The 14,094-nt window shown below is 45.0% G+C and overlaps 1 protein-coding gene across 1 annotated transcript in view; it reads left to right on the forward strand.

Annotated features, from left to right (window-relative positions):
* The window catches only part of LOC143984073 (matrix metalloproteinase-20-like), a 155,093-nt gene that overhangs the window by 131,338 nt on the left and 9,661 nt on the right, over window positions 1–14,094 (forward strand). The window contains exon 8 of the mRNA XM_077484382.1: window positions 8,827–8,983. Coding sequence (XP_077340508.1) covers window positions 8,827–8,983 — 157 coding nt within the window. The remainder of the gene's footprint in view (window positions 1–8,826; window positions 8,984–14,094) is intronic.

Raw genomic sequence — 14,094 nt, forward strand, 5'->3', positions numbered from 1 at the left:
CCCTCCAGCTCTTTCAGGATATTATACCTTTTTTTGGGAGAAATCATTCCTCTCACATTGTATGTGACAATCTTAAGTTCTACCATCCTTCAGCCCAATATACTCTTTCCATTCATTTAGTGGATTCAGGCCAACAGCATTTTCCTCCCTCCCCCCCAGCTCCACCGCCTATTTAAATCCTTGGTGTCGGAATATCAAGTTTTTTTACAAAATTCTGTTATGTCTTCAACCTGTCTCAGTCTTACTGTCCGACCATTTTTTCTACCTATTAAACCCGCTGGGAACCCCCAGTTATATTGCACCCCATTCTCAACTAATACCCCTAATAACGGTTTTAGTTCTCTTCTTCTCCTCAAGGTATCTGGGGATAAGTCCTGGTACATCTGTATAGTCTTTCCTTCGTATTCTATTGGTGCGTTTACTCTGATGTTGTCACATATCAGATAAGACCAGAACTGTGTGGACTGCAACAGAGGAAACCCAAACGTGTATAAGTGAAATATAATGATTTAATAAGGAAAGTGAATAATATAAATACAACCACACAGTGCAATAAATCAACCAACAGAGACCCCCAAACAACAACAGACAGATATGTACAATAAATGGGAAATACCAGGATCGTAAACGATATGTAGGCCAGGGTCATACACGCCGAGATCAGCAGATGGGGTAAGGAACACAGGACAGGGAGAGGAAGGACGGATCCGACTGCAGGACAGGGATAATGGTAACAGGTGGGACAGGGTAGGGACCAGGACAGGGAAACAGGATCAGAACCACGGGTCACAGGTTCAGGGCGCAGGAACAGGTTCAGAATCAGGCTTAGGATTACAAGCAGCAGGTCAGGGCACAAGGAACAATACCAGGGCAAACATATGAGTGCTTGCCAGCTATTTATAGGCCTGTGATTGGCCTCAAGTCACACCTGATTGCAGGAGGTGCTGCCTGCTCCATACTGCCAGGATCCATCCGCTGGTGGACGCCAGTACTGCAGCCCAAAGATGATATAACATCAGCAGGGAAAAGCTCTCCTGACAGCTCAAAACTGACAGGAGACACCTGCTGGTGGACCACAGTACTGCACGCCAAAAGACAGATATTATCAGTGGATGGAACATTTCCTGACAGTACCCCCCCTCAAAGGAGCGGCCTCCGGATGCTCAACTAGCTGCTGCTGGGACAAGTCCATGGCATCAAGCTGGGCAGCAGGCGGAGTCATAACAGGTTTAGCAGCAGGCATATCAAACTGGGAGGCAGGCTTCAGGTCGTTGGGTTGGGCGGCAGGCTCCAGGTCATCGGCAGGGTCCAGATTGTCGGACTGGGCAGCAGTCACCTTGAACTGTGCAACTGGCACATCAGGCTGGGCAGCCGGCACAGGCACATCAAGCTGGTGCAGCGGGCACCGCAGGCTGGACAGTGGGCACCGGCACTTCAGGCTGGACAATGGGCACCAGTACTTCAGGCTGGACAGTGGACAAGAACACCTCAGGCCGGGAGGCTGGCACATCAGACCGGGAGGCTGGCACATCAAACCGGGAGGCTGCAAGGCAGGCACCGGAACGGCAGGCTGGAAGGCCTCAGACTGAAAGGCATCGGACTGGAAGGCCGGGACATCAGACTGCAAGACATCAGACTGGAAGGCCGGGACATCAGACTGCAAGACATCAGACTGGAAGGCCGGGACATCAGACTGCAAGACATCAGACTGGAAGGCCGGGACATCAGACTGCAAGACATCGGACTGGAAGGCCGGGACATCAGACTGGAAGGCCGGGACATCAGACTGCAAGACATCAGACTGGAAGGCCGGGACATCAGACTGCAAGACATCAGACTGGAAGGCCGGGACATCAGACTGCAAGACATCAGACTGGAAGGTCGGGACATCAGACTGCAAGACATCAGACTGGAAGGCCGGGACATCAGACTGCAAGACATCAGACTGGAAGGCCGGGACATCAGACTGCAAGACATCAGACTGGAAGGCCGGGACATCAGACTGCAAGGCCGGGACATCAGACTGCAAGACATCAGACTGCAAGGCCGGGACATCAGACTGCAAGACATCAGACTGCAAGGCTGGGACATCAGACTGCAAGGCCGGGACATCAGACTGCAAGGCCGGGACATCAGACTGCAAGGCCGGGACATCAGACTGCAAGGCCGGGACATCAAACTGCAAGGCCGGGACATCAAACTGCAAGGCCGGGACATCAGGCTGCAAGGCCGGGACATCAGGCTGCAAGGCATCAGGCTGCAAGGCCGGGACATCAGGCTGCAAAGCCGGGACATCAGGCTGCAAGGCCGGGACATCAGGCTGGAAGTCGTCAGGCTGGAAGGCCGGGACATCAGGCTGGAAGTCGTCAGGCTGGAAGGCCGGGACATCAGGCTGGAAGGCCGGGACATCAGGCTGGAAGTCGTCAGGCTGGAAGGCCGGGACATCAGGCTGGAAGGCGTCAGGCTGGAGCACAGGAACATCAGGCGGAGACACTGGCTGGATAGCAGGCAGATGTTTGGCAGAATCAGGTGGGTGATCAGGTTCAGCTGGCATGCAGACAGACTGGAGCAGGTTGGTTGGTGTGGAGGCAGGTTGCGTTACTGGCAGGATCAAATGGGTAGGAAAGAACTTCCGTCTCTTTTTAGATTTAGCTACTGAAGTCCTGTAGGTAGCTGCAGATCTATAGGTAGGGGATGAAGCAGACTGGAGAGAAGGGTTGGAATATGGCAGGGAAGAGGTAACAGTGGCTGGGGGAAGTTCTTGAGGGATAGTGGGCCATGGGAAAGAGGCAGTTGGATTAAAGGCAGGATATGTGCAGCAGGAAGAAACAGGTTATTGATATTTGGTGGGGAGTAGAGTATATTGGGCTGAAACTGAGGTTGCCATAGGTGATGGAGGAAGAGACTCTTGGGCAGGCAGGTGTTTGGTAGCAGAGATGGTTTGTTGTGGGCTGGCTGTGGCTGATTGCAAAATACCAGACCATGCTAAAAGTAGTGGTTGTACAAACTGCGGGTTACATACTGCCTGTCTAACAAGGGATTGTACGGAATCAACACATTCTATTATCATCTGTTGGGAACAGGCTGTGTAATGCTCAAAAAAGTAAGGGGAATCATCTTCCAGAAGCCATACCAGTGATGTGACTTGATTAATACTGAAAGGGGGAGAAAAATCATCATGGCCCCCCGGGATGCAGGGCAGGGCCAGCTCTGTGCAGATTTGAATTAACAGCTGAACATCCCCAAACAGCATACAGCCCTGATCAACCCAGGAGTGAGCTAAACGAATGGTTTCCAACAGCTGATCACCGGTCCACTCTTTCAGTGTCTGGCGGAGATAGTCACTACTCTCAGACGCCAGCAAAGCATAATAACGAATCACCTCTAAATTCATTTCAGTAAGCAACCTGAACCAAGATGGTTCCTCTGTGTAGCCACTTCTGGTCAGGTTTGGCCCTGGTATTCTGTCACATATCAAATAAGACCAGAACTGTGTGGACTGCAACAGAGGAAACCCAAACGTGTATAAGTGAAATATAATGATTTAATAAGGAAAGTGAATAATATAAATACAACCACACAGTGCAATAAATCAACCAACAGAGACCCCCAAACAACAACAGACAGATATGTACAATAAATGGGAAATACCAGGATCGTAAATGATAGGCAGGCCAGGGTCATACACGGGGAGATCAGCAGATGGGGTAAGGAACACAGGACAGGGAGAGGAAGGACGGATCAGACTGCAGGACAGGGATAATGGTAACAGGTGGGACAGGGTAGGGACCAGGACAGGGAAACAGGATCAGAACCACGGGTCACAGGTTCAGGGCGCAGGAACAGGTTCAGAATCAGGCTCAGGATTACAAGCAGCAGGTCAGGGCACAAGGAACAATACCAGGGCAAACATATGAGTGCTTGCCAGCTATTTATAGGCCTGTGATTGGCCTCAAGTCACACCTGATTGCAGGAGGTGCTGCCTGCTCCATACTGCCAGGATCCATCCGCTGGTGGACACCAGTACTGCAGCCCAAAGATGATATAACATCAGCAGGGAAAAGCTCTCCTGACAGCTCAAAACTGACAGGAGACACCTGCTGGTGGACCACAGTACTGCACGCCAAAAGACAGATATTATCAGCGGATGGAACATTTCCTGACAGATGTTCCTCCAGATTTGGTATTTATCTTCTTCATTTTGAAAGCGCACTATTATGTCGCGTGGCATGTCCCATGGCAGATCCTTTGGTTTCCTTATTCTATAAACTTTTTCAATATTTATTAAATTTGTTGCTTCTTTATTCAACAATGGATTGCATATCTTATTTATTACAACTGTTAGATCTTCTCACTGAAAGGTATCCGGGACTCCACGTATTCTTATGTTTTTTCTTCTATCCCTATTTTCCTGTTCCTCGACTTTATATGCTTGTTCTTGGTGTGCTTTTTTTAAAGATACTATTTCTACTTCTAAGTTCTTTATTTTGTTTGTGTCTCTTTCTGTTTTTTTCTCAATTTTTTCCACTCGTTCCAAAATATGGGCAAGATTCCTATGTAGTCTTTCCATTTCCATTTTCATAGAAATTTCCAAGGCAGGAAACATAGAAGTTATTTCTTTTTTTGTAGGCAAGGGTGAGGGGTTCTCATGTTGAGTTGAATAAGTCTGTGTACCTTCCGTTTCATATTCTACATCTACTGGTTGCTCAATCTCCACATCTGGTGGACCTTCTTGGTCCCATAAGGAATTATTTTGTACTTGCTGCTTTCTCTTCTCCCTATCTTTTCTATCCTTTTCCTTTTTATCTTTATCTGCTTGGGAGCTTCTTGTTGTTTGTTGTTGTTTTTCTGATTGTTGTTTCTCGTTTCCGCCGGACTGTGTGACATATTTATTCATTGGCCCTGGGCTTACAACCAGGCTCCTCCGGGGAGATTTAGGAGTGGCTCCTAACTTCGATGTCTTACCCTTCATTTCTTTAGTCTGGTCGATGATTTTAACTCTGGGGTGAAGGTGTTTACTCAATTTATTATATCTATGGTTGTGAATATTTCTCCCTGTGTCCTGGTTTATCCACCGTCAATAACGCAGAGATTTTTTTGCTTTTTATTTTACTAACGAAAGTCTATATTCAGGGACAGTGCAATTCCACCCAGAGATATTCAACATCAATGTTCAATATATATATATATATATAGTCCCCCTTCAATCATATAGCTCTCTATAATATGTTTACTAATCTTGAGAAGATAACGTTGTTATATCTACCATAAGCTAAGAAAGAGGAGCAAAAAAAAAAAGGGGGGGGGAGGAGTCCAGCAACCAGGAAAACAAGGAGTTTTCCCCTTTTTTTTTCCTTTTTTTTCCAAACAGTGTTTTCCTTTTCCTTCCTTTTTCCCTTTGAGTGATAATAGTCGCCCTTTGTGGGCTCTTTCCTTTTTCTGATTCCTTTTCCTTTTTTCCTCCTTCCCCTCCACCCTATTATTATAAGTTTTACTGTTGCAAGTCTGTTCAATATATTTCAGCCACCATTACCTAGATGTGCTGCAAAACTATGCGCTTATTATTAATCACCAATGTCTCTTCGGATCTTTGCATAGGTATTAAAAGATTATATGTTTCTTATCCATTCCGTAACGGGACCATATTTGCATGACTAACCTCTGTCATTTTTCACCTCCGCCATTCTCCCATCTATGGCTCTGTGTTTTTAATGAATCTTCTGGCAGATATTATCAATACAATCCAAGAGGTAGTCCTGTCTCTTCACAAAAAATAGGGATTTATATAATAAGTCCACATACCAGATCATCCAGGTACGCTCTAGATCTTTCTCAAATGTCCTCCGCTGGGTCTGTTACCACGCCGGCTATGGATACTTTCTACAGCGGCTCTGGCGTCTCTCTCCTACAACTCTACACTGTCTGTGCTGCAGTCCTCGGAGCGCTGCTTCTTCGCTCACCAGCAGAGGGCGCTTAGAACCGTCACCTAGCCCCTCAGCTCCGAAGAAACCCGACCTCTTTCGGATCACCTCCACGTCAGCCGGGGGCGGCCTCGTCCACCTCCGATAGGCACGCTCTCTCTGCCGGGATACCTCGTAAGCAGGCAACCCTGACTGCCGTTTGAGTCCTTCACCGGCACCAGGAGGAGACCGAGGTATGGGGGACACACCGTGTCGCGGGGGGAGCAGGGGAGAAGGGGAAGAGTGGCCTCATGCGCGCCAATGCCGGCTACATGCGGGGGAGGACGTCCGGATCACCGCCATGGGAGGAGAGCCGATCCACACCTGCACATGTTAGGTGTGAGCACCCTGCCTTACGAGACTCCTCCCCCTCATACCTGATGCCGACACCCAAGCCTTTTGACTTGAGAAGTATATGCCCCTTCAAGTCCAACCTTTCTGCTAAGCCTTCACCCAATTGGTAGCAGTTTCTTCACAAGATTTCTTCACCTGTTGACCTGCATTGATGCTTATATGTTTATTTTTATTTACAGACACTGTTCAGAATCACTAGACCAATTGGTCTTCAGTTATTTATTTACCTTTTTTTTAGTTGCTGGACATTGTCGCAGATGCCAGATGCCATTTATATTTTTGTATATTTTTTTTTATAAGCGCTGCATAATTTTTTTTCTTCTGTTCATGTGACTTCACGTGACATCAGAAGGGGGTAGGGTCACCCGTTTATGTCACCGGGTGGCCCCACCCTCCGCTGTATAAATGCTGCCATTGCAAAGAGGATTCAGTCGGCAGGAGCCTCCCATGGAGGCAGAGTTGTTGCGTGTTTTCTTTTTCTTGGGTCGTTAGACCCTGTGATCGAAGATGAATGGACATCGCGGAACAGGTTTTTTTTTTTATATAAATTATCTACTGTCATTTTTAACATTTTGACACTTTTTTTGGGGAATGAGTAGGGGTAATGTAGAGCTTTAACTGACAATTGCGCAGTCGTGCGACGCTGAACACCAAACAAAATTGATGTCCCTTTTTCCAACAAATACTTTTGGTGGTATTTGATCACCTCTGCGGTTTTCATTTTTTGCGCTATAAACAAAAAAAGAGACAATTTTGAAAAAATAATTATATTTTTTACTTCTTGCTATAATAAATATTCCACGTTTATTTTTTTTTAAAAACAAATTCCTTCATCAGTTTAGGCCTATGTATTCTTCTACATATTTTTGGTACAAAAATTTGCAATAAGCATATATTGATTGGTTTGCACAAAAATTATAGCATCTACAAAATAGGGCAGTGATGGCAAACCTTGGCACTCCAGATGTTTTGGAACTACATTTCCCATGATGCTCAACTGCACTGCAGAGTGCTTGAACATCATGGGAAATGTAGTTCCAAAACATCAGGGGTGCCAAGGTTCGCCATCACTGAAATAGGGAATAGGTTTATGGCATTATTATTGCAGTTTGATTATTATTATTTTTTTTACTAGTAATAGCGGTGATCGGCAATTTATAGCGGGACTGCGACATTGCGGTGGACAGATCGGACACTTTTGACACTTTTTTGGGACCATGGAAATTCATACAGCGATCAAAGCTAAAAATAGCCAGTGATTACTGTGTAAATGTCACTGGCAGGGAATGGGTTAACACCAGGGGGTGATCAAGGGGTTAACTGTGTTCCCTATGAGTTTTTCTAACTGTAGGGTGTATGGGCTGACTGGGACATGACAGAGATCACTGTTGCTGGCCACTGGGAACAGTAGATCCCTGTCATGTCACCTGTCAGAACAAGGAAATGCCTTGGTTACATAGGCATTTCCCTGTTCTGCTTGTGTACAAGGCAATCACTGGCCTCCAGAGGACATCAAATCCTCCCAACCTGCGGGCCTGCAACTGAACCTGCACGAGTCACCGTACAATTACGGCAAGCCATTGTGCCACCATCAAACAATGGCCACGGTCTTTAAGCAATTAAAGGGAGCTTCCAGATTCCGATAAGCCCCCCGCCCGCAGACCCCCACAACCACCAGTTAAGGGGTGTGGGGATGAGGCCCTTGTCCCCATCAACATGGAGACAAGGTGCTTTGGGGTGGACCCCAAAGCACCCTCCCCATGTTGAGAGCATGTCGCCTGGTATGGTTCAGGAGGGGGAGCGCTCTCTAGTCCCTCCCCCTTTTCCTGCAGCCTGCCAGGTTGCATGCTCTATAAGGGTCTGGTATGGATTTTAGGGGGGACCCCTACACCATTTAAAAAAAAAATTGGCACTGGGTTCCCTTAATATTCATACCAGCCCCAAAGGGCCTGGTAATGGACTGGGTGGAGGAGGGGGGACCCATGCATTTTTTTTCAATGATTTTTATCTATATTGCCGGATCCAACAATTCATTAAAGCTGCAAGCAGTTTTAAATGACTTGTTTTTCTTTATAAACTGAATTTTGCTGTGGTATTGTTCCAAATTCAGGACAAATTTGCTACTTTGCAGGCATACTAAGGACACCCCCAGGCACTGCTCCCAAAAAAAACTGCAGTTTTAAAAACTTTTTTTGCATTGATACATGTTCCCTGGGGCAGGACCCGGTTCCCCAAACACTTTTTATGGCAATAACTTGCATATAAGCCTTTAAAATGAGCACTTTTTATTTTTCATGTTAGTGTCCCACAGACTTTAATGGTGTTCACTTGTTCGTACAAATTTTTTGCCTGCTCACATTTTCTGGTGCGAACCGAACCAGGGGATATTCAGCTCATCCCTAGTAGCTGCATGATCATATTTTACATAACAGACTCCTCTTGTATGAAGCCATGTAACTATTTCAAAACGGTCATGAGAAGATAGTCAAAAATGTGTTCAATTCTTCCCCAGGTCCCCATTACTGGACAACAAGAGGTCTCCAGATGCTAGGACCTCCCCGGTTTATCTATGACTTTGGATTTCCCAGTAATGTGCAGAAAATAGATGCTGCTGTCCACCTGAAGAACAGCAAGAAAACGCTTTTCTTTGTTGGAGAAGATCTCTACAGGTATATTTTAACACACTTGAAGAGTTCATGCACATGGACATTTGTAGTCATTTTATATGCCTAGTGTAAATTGCCTGGTGCCCAACCAGCCACGCAGACAGGCACACTATCTAGTGCTTTGTATTCATGTAACTGCTTGGGAAAAGATTTAAAGTATTTACTTAGAGGTTCCCAAGGAGAGGAGGCGCCAAGAGAAGATGGCTTACATAGTATGTGCTTGCGTTCTGTGCAGAAATGTCTACTCCGGTCTGAAGAATTATGTTAGTGTGTCAAGTGTGATGTTAGATGTCCCAAAAATCCTGCAAAGGTACAGTAAAGTGCACAAGAAGGAATGTTATATGTGTACATTTCTTTATTCTCAAATATTAAGGCCCATAATCTGGTATGTTGTGAGCGGGTCTATGGCCAGGCGCGACTCTACATTGACTCTAATTTAAGCTTGATAAAAGATAGATATATTGAAAATTGCTCCAAGTAAATAAAAATGATGATTCTTTTCAAATGATAAGGACGTGCAAAAATCAGCTTTTCGCAACATGATTAAGAATCACAAGTCCACTAAATATTAATAATAAACTAACATAAATTAGTCATAGATTGTTCTGTCATTCCAGGAAAGAAAATATGTGCACTGCATATAAATACACATATCGTTCCATATATAGAATTTATCATCTATTGAATTGATGAACCGTTGTACACCTTTACCAGACAATTCCCGCCTGCAGAGTGCACAGTGGTCTTTCCATCTGTATAATGGTATCTAGATAATCATGACACAGCGCATTCATAAGTGTGTGTGTGCCACATCATCAGCATAAGTAGCTACATGTTTATTCAAGCCCAGCTGAACTTTCAGATTAATTGGCGAAATATGGTCCAAGTGCATCATAACAAAAGGTGTTCAAAGTCTTAAGCCTTGTATATACGATCGGAGAATCTGTCGGAATGTGTCCTATCGGACCACGTTGTCGGAAAATCCGACTGTGTGTGGTATGCATCGGAATGTTTCCGTCAGAATATCCGTCGGACCCAAATTTCCAACTTGTTGGAAATATTTCCCAACCAACTGGTTCGATCGGACATACTCCGATCATGTGTAGAGAATTTTGATCGGACCATGTGCCACGCATGCTCAGATCAAATTCCTACATCAAAGCTATTGGCTACTAGCCTGAATGTAGTCCCATCGTAACGAAATTACGTCATCACGTTCTGAAAGATTGGATTTTTCAACAACTTAGTCCGACCGTGTGTATGCAACAGTTTTGGACAAGATCCGACGGACAAAATCCGACGGGCAAAATCCGATGGATTTGGTTGTCGAAATCTCCGACCATGTGTACAGGGGCTAACAGTTTTTTTTTTTTTTTTTTAGAAAGCAGTCACAGCCTGAGTAGAAAGCCTGTCCCCTGCCTAATGATGCAGAGAAGAACCCTTGCTCTGTGGCAGCAGCAGTCTCTCTGAAGATGTCCAACATGCCCCTTGCTGAGTAACAGCTAGAGTTCACAATCAGCAGAGAGCATGAGCTTTGTGGTTTATAGGGATGGGTGAACAGTTCGGCCCGAGCATGAGTTCAGGCCGAACATTGGCTGTTCGCTGAAAACGGAATTATCAGGGTGTTCGACCGATTGTTCGGGCCACCAAACGGCCCCTATGAAAGCCTTGATTGGCTGAAGCAATGAAAGATTTGCAGGGCACAGAGCACTGTCAGAGCCATGATTGGATGCTGTCATGATGACTATATCCAATCGTGGCTCATTACTATTAGTCCCGCCCCACACTATAAAAGTATTCTTTCAATAGCAACTATTTTCAGTGTGATATTGGTGTGGAGAGAGATAGAACAGGGCTCTGTTCAGTGCTATTAGACAATTACTATGTATATTGTTCTATTCTGATTCTATTGCCAGTGTAGAATATCAGTTTATTGTGCATCTAGTGATAGTTCAGTCAGTGTGAGTGTAGTGACTGTTTAAGTATATTTTATTGCGTTACTGCAAGTTTATTTACTGCACAGTAGATTTTATATTGCGTTACTGCAAGTTTAACGCCGTATAATTCAGTGCATCACTGCAAGTTTAACGCCGTATATTTCAGTGCGTTATGTGCTGTTTAACGCAGTACATATGCATTAGTGCACGTTTAACGCAGTAAATTTTTGTTACCTTTCTACAAGTTTAATGCCGTAAAGTTCAGTGCATTACTGCATGCTCAACGCAATATATTTCAATTGCGTTACTGCAAGTTTAACGCCATACAGTTCAGTGCATTACTGAAAGTTCAACGCCATATATTTCAGTGTGTTACATGCCATTTAACACAGTACATTTCTGGGCATTACTGAACGCTTAACACAGTATATTTCAGTTGCATTGCTGCAAGTTTAACATCGTATATTTAGTTATCTTCCGTTTAATGCAGTACAGTTCAGTGCATTACTGCAAGTTTAAGGCAGTATATTTCAGTGCGTTACCTTTCATTTAACACAGTATATTTCTGTGCATTACTGCAGTTTCACTGCAGTGTAACCCCTTGCCGCCGAGCGTACGCAGATGTGCGTACTCGGCTTCCAGGGGGTTATACCGTGATGATGCCCAAACCTGCAGGCATCATCACGGTACCGTTTTTTAGAGCGGGCGATTGGCTTTCCAGCCATAACAACCAATGCGGCTAAAAGTCGCTCGGCTGTTATGCCAGAGGAGTGGGAGGGGACGTCCCCCTTCCCGCCACCTCCCGCTGCTCTTACCAGGGCTCCCGTTCAATCGGGAGCACCGGTGCATGGTCCGATGCCTCTGGCGGGTAGGGAGGGCCTGGAATAAAGCCGTAAGTGGCTTCATTCCAGTCTCCTTGACGTAAACACGAAAGCGACGTCATAACGTCACTTCTGGGTTTACTCGGCTGCCAATGGTGCCAGATTAAAAAATATATACAGTATTCAGAATCACCGAAAATGGCGATTTGAATACTTTGAAGTGTAAAGGAGGGGTCGGGGGTCTTTTAGACCCCCGATCCCTCCATAAAGAGTACCTGTCACCACCTATTACTGTCACAAGGGATGTTTACATTCCCTGTGACAGCAGTAAAAGTGATAACATTTTATTTTTTTTAAAACAATTAATTAATTTTAAAATAAATTAAATAAATAAGAAAAAAATAAAAATAAATTTTACAGTGCCCCCCGTTCCCGCTAGCTCACGCAGCAAAGAAAACGCATACGTAAGTCGCGACCGCATATGTAAACGGTGTTCAAATCACACATGTGAGGTATCGCCGCGATCGTCAGAGCGAGAGCAATAATTCTAGAACTTATTAAATTAAAGCGTCGCCTATTGAGATTTTTAGGTACCGTAGTTTGTCGTCATTCCACGAGTGCGTGCAATTATAAAGCGTGACAAGTTTGGTATCTATTTACTCGGCGTAACATTATCTTTCACATTATGCAAAAAAAAATTGGGCTAATTTTACTGTTTCATTTTTTTCTAATTCATAAAAATTTCCCTTTTCCCAAAAAGTTGCGTTTAAAACACCGCTGCGCAAATACTGTGTGACATAAAATATTGCAACAATCGCCGTTGTATTTTCTAGAGTCTCTACTAAAAAAAAAAAATATATATATATATATATATATATATATATATATATAATGTTTGGAGGTTCCAAGTAATTTTCTAGCAAAAAATATGGATTTTGACTTGTAAACACCAAATATCAAAAATAGGCTTAGTCATGAAAGGGTTAATATAGTGTAATAGTGGAGTGTGTCTGTGTAGTAGCTGAGTACGTTAGAGTCAAGTTAAAGTGCATCAAACACCACTTTCCATTGATTAATTGCATCCACATACACATTTCCACATCTATATTACATTGTATTAATAAGCGCCCCCCCCCATCATGTCTGGGAGGACAACAAGAAGTAGCAGACTTTCCCATGGCACTGTGAGGGGTCCAGTAACGTATGTGTCCACAGGCAAAGGTGGACGTGGTCAGTCCTCAGGCTGGGCATCATTTCCTCTGTTTAGTGATGTAGCCCGTGCTATCCAGCCACAGCATGCGGAGGAGATGGTGGATTGCCCTACTAAACCATCCTCATCATCATCCATCACCCAAGCAGAGACTGGTGCACAGTCCACTGCAGCTGCCAGAGTGGCTTACCTTGCCTCATTGTCCACAGCTATTCCTGCCATAGCCCCGGCATTAGGTATGGAGGAGTCAGCTAAGTTAATTGAACACAGCATCAGCAGCTTGCTCCTTGATGATGCACAGGCATTACTTTATTCAGATGTTGGTTCTGAGGTTGAGGTTGAGGAAGGCAGGAACATGAGTCTACAGAGAGGGGAAAACACTGGTACACAAATTGGCAGTCATATTTCTCCAGCCGCAGCATATTGCCAAATTGTCTCCAGTGGTAATGTGGGTGGAGGAGATGATTATGATGAAGTCACTGATGTGACTTGGGTGCTAGATAGAGCAGAGGAAGAAAGTGAGGGTGAGGAACAACCGCAACGAGACAGCAATTATGGAGGAGTAGAGCAGCCAATCTATTCCATTACATTGTGGAGCTGTTATCTCCCGGCCCACTTCCCACAGCTCAGCTGTCTGGGCCTTTTTTAGCACATGTGCAGCTGATTGCACTGTTGCAATTTGCAAAATTTGTATCAAGCACATCAAGCGTGGCAAAACCACAAGACATTTGGTACCATATGCTTGGCAATTCCTTTAACCTCCCACCACTCATCCCTTTGGCAAGAGCACCTAAAAGCCACACAAAAGGGGTGCAAATCTGTTCCTACTCCTTACTTACCTCAGTATGCCCCCACTATACTTCATCATCTCTCAGCAGCCTCCACTGACAGGGATGATGGTATAGTGCAGGGTGTCCCTCACAGCACATCTGCCAGCAGCACACCACCAGCTGTAGACTATAGCTGCCCCATCTGCTTCAGCGAAAAAATAAATACAGTCACTATCACCCACATGCACAGCATCTAAATGCAAGCTAGTCAAAGCTGCTGGCTCTATGACTTCTTTCTTTCCATCTGGTTGATTCTGCCCCCTTTCTGTGAATTTGCAGAATGTGCTGTACCACAATGGCAGGTTCTCAGTCACTA

This window comes from Lithobates pipiens, unplaced genomic scaffold (genome assembly GCF_037356315.1).
Source record: "Lithobates pipiens isolate NorthernLeopardFrog02 unplaced genomic scaffold, aLitPip1_a1.2 Scaffold_16, whole genome shotgun sequence".
Taxonomy (NCBI): Eukaryota; Metazoa; Chordata; class Amphibia; order Anura; family Ranidae; genus Lithobates; species Lithobates pipiens.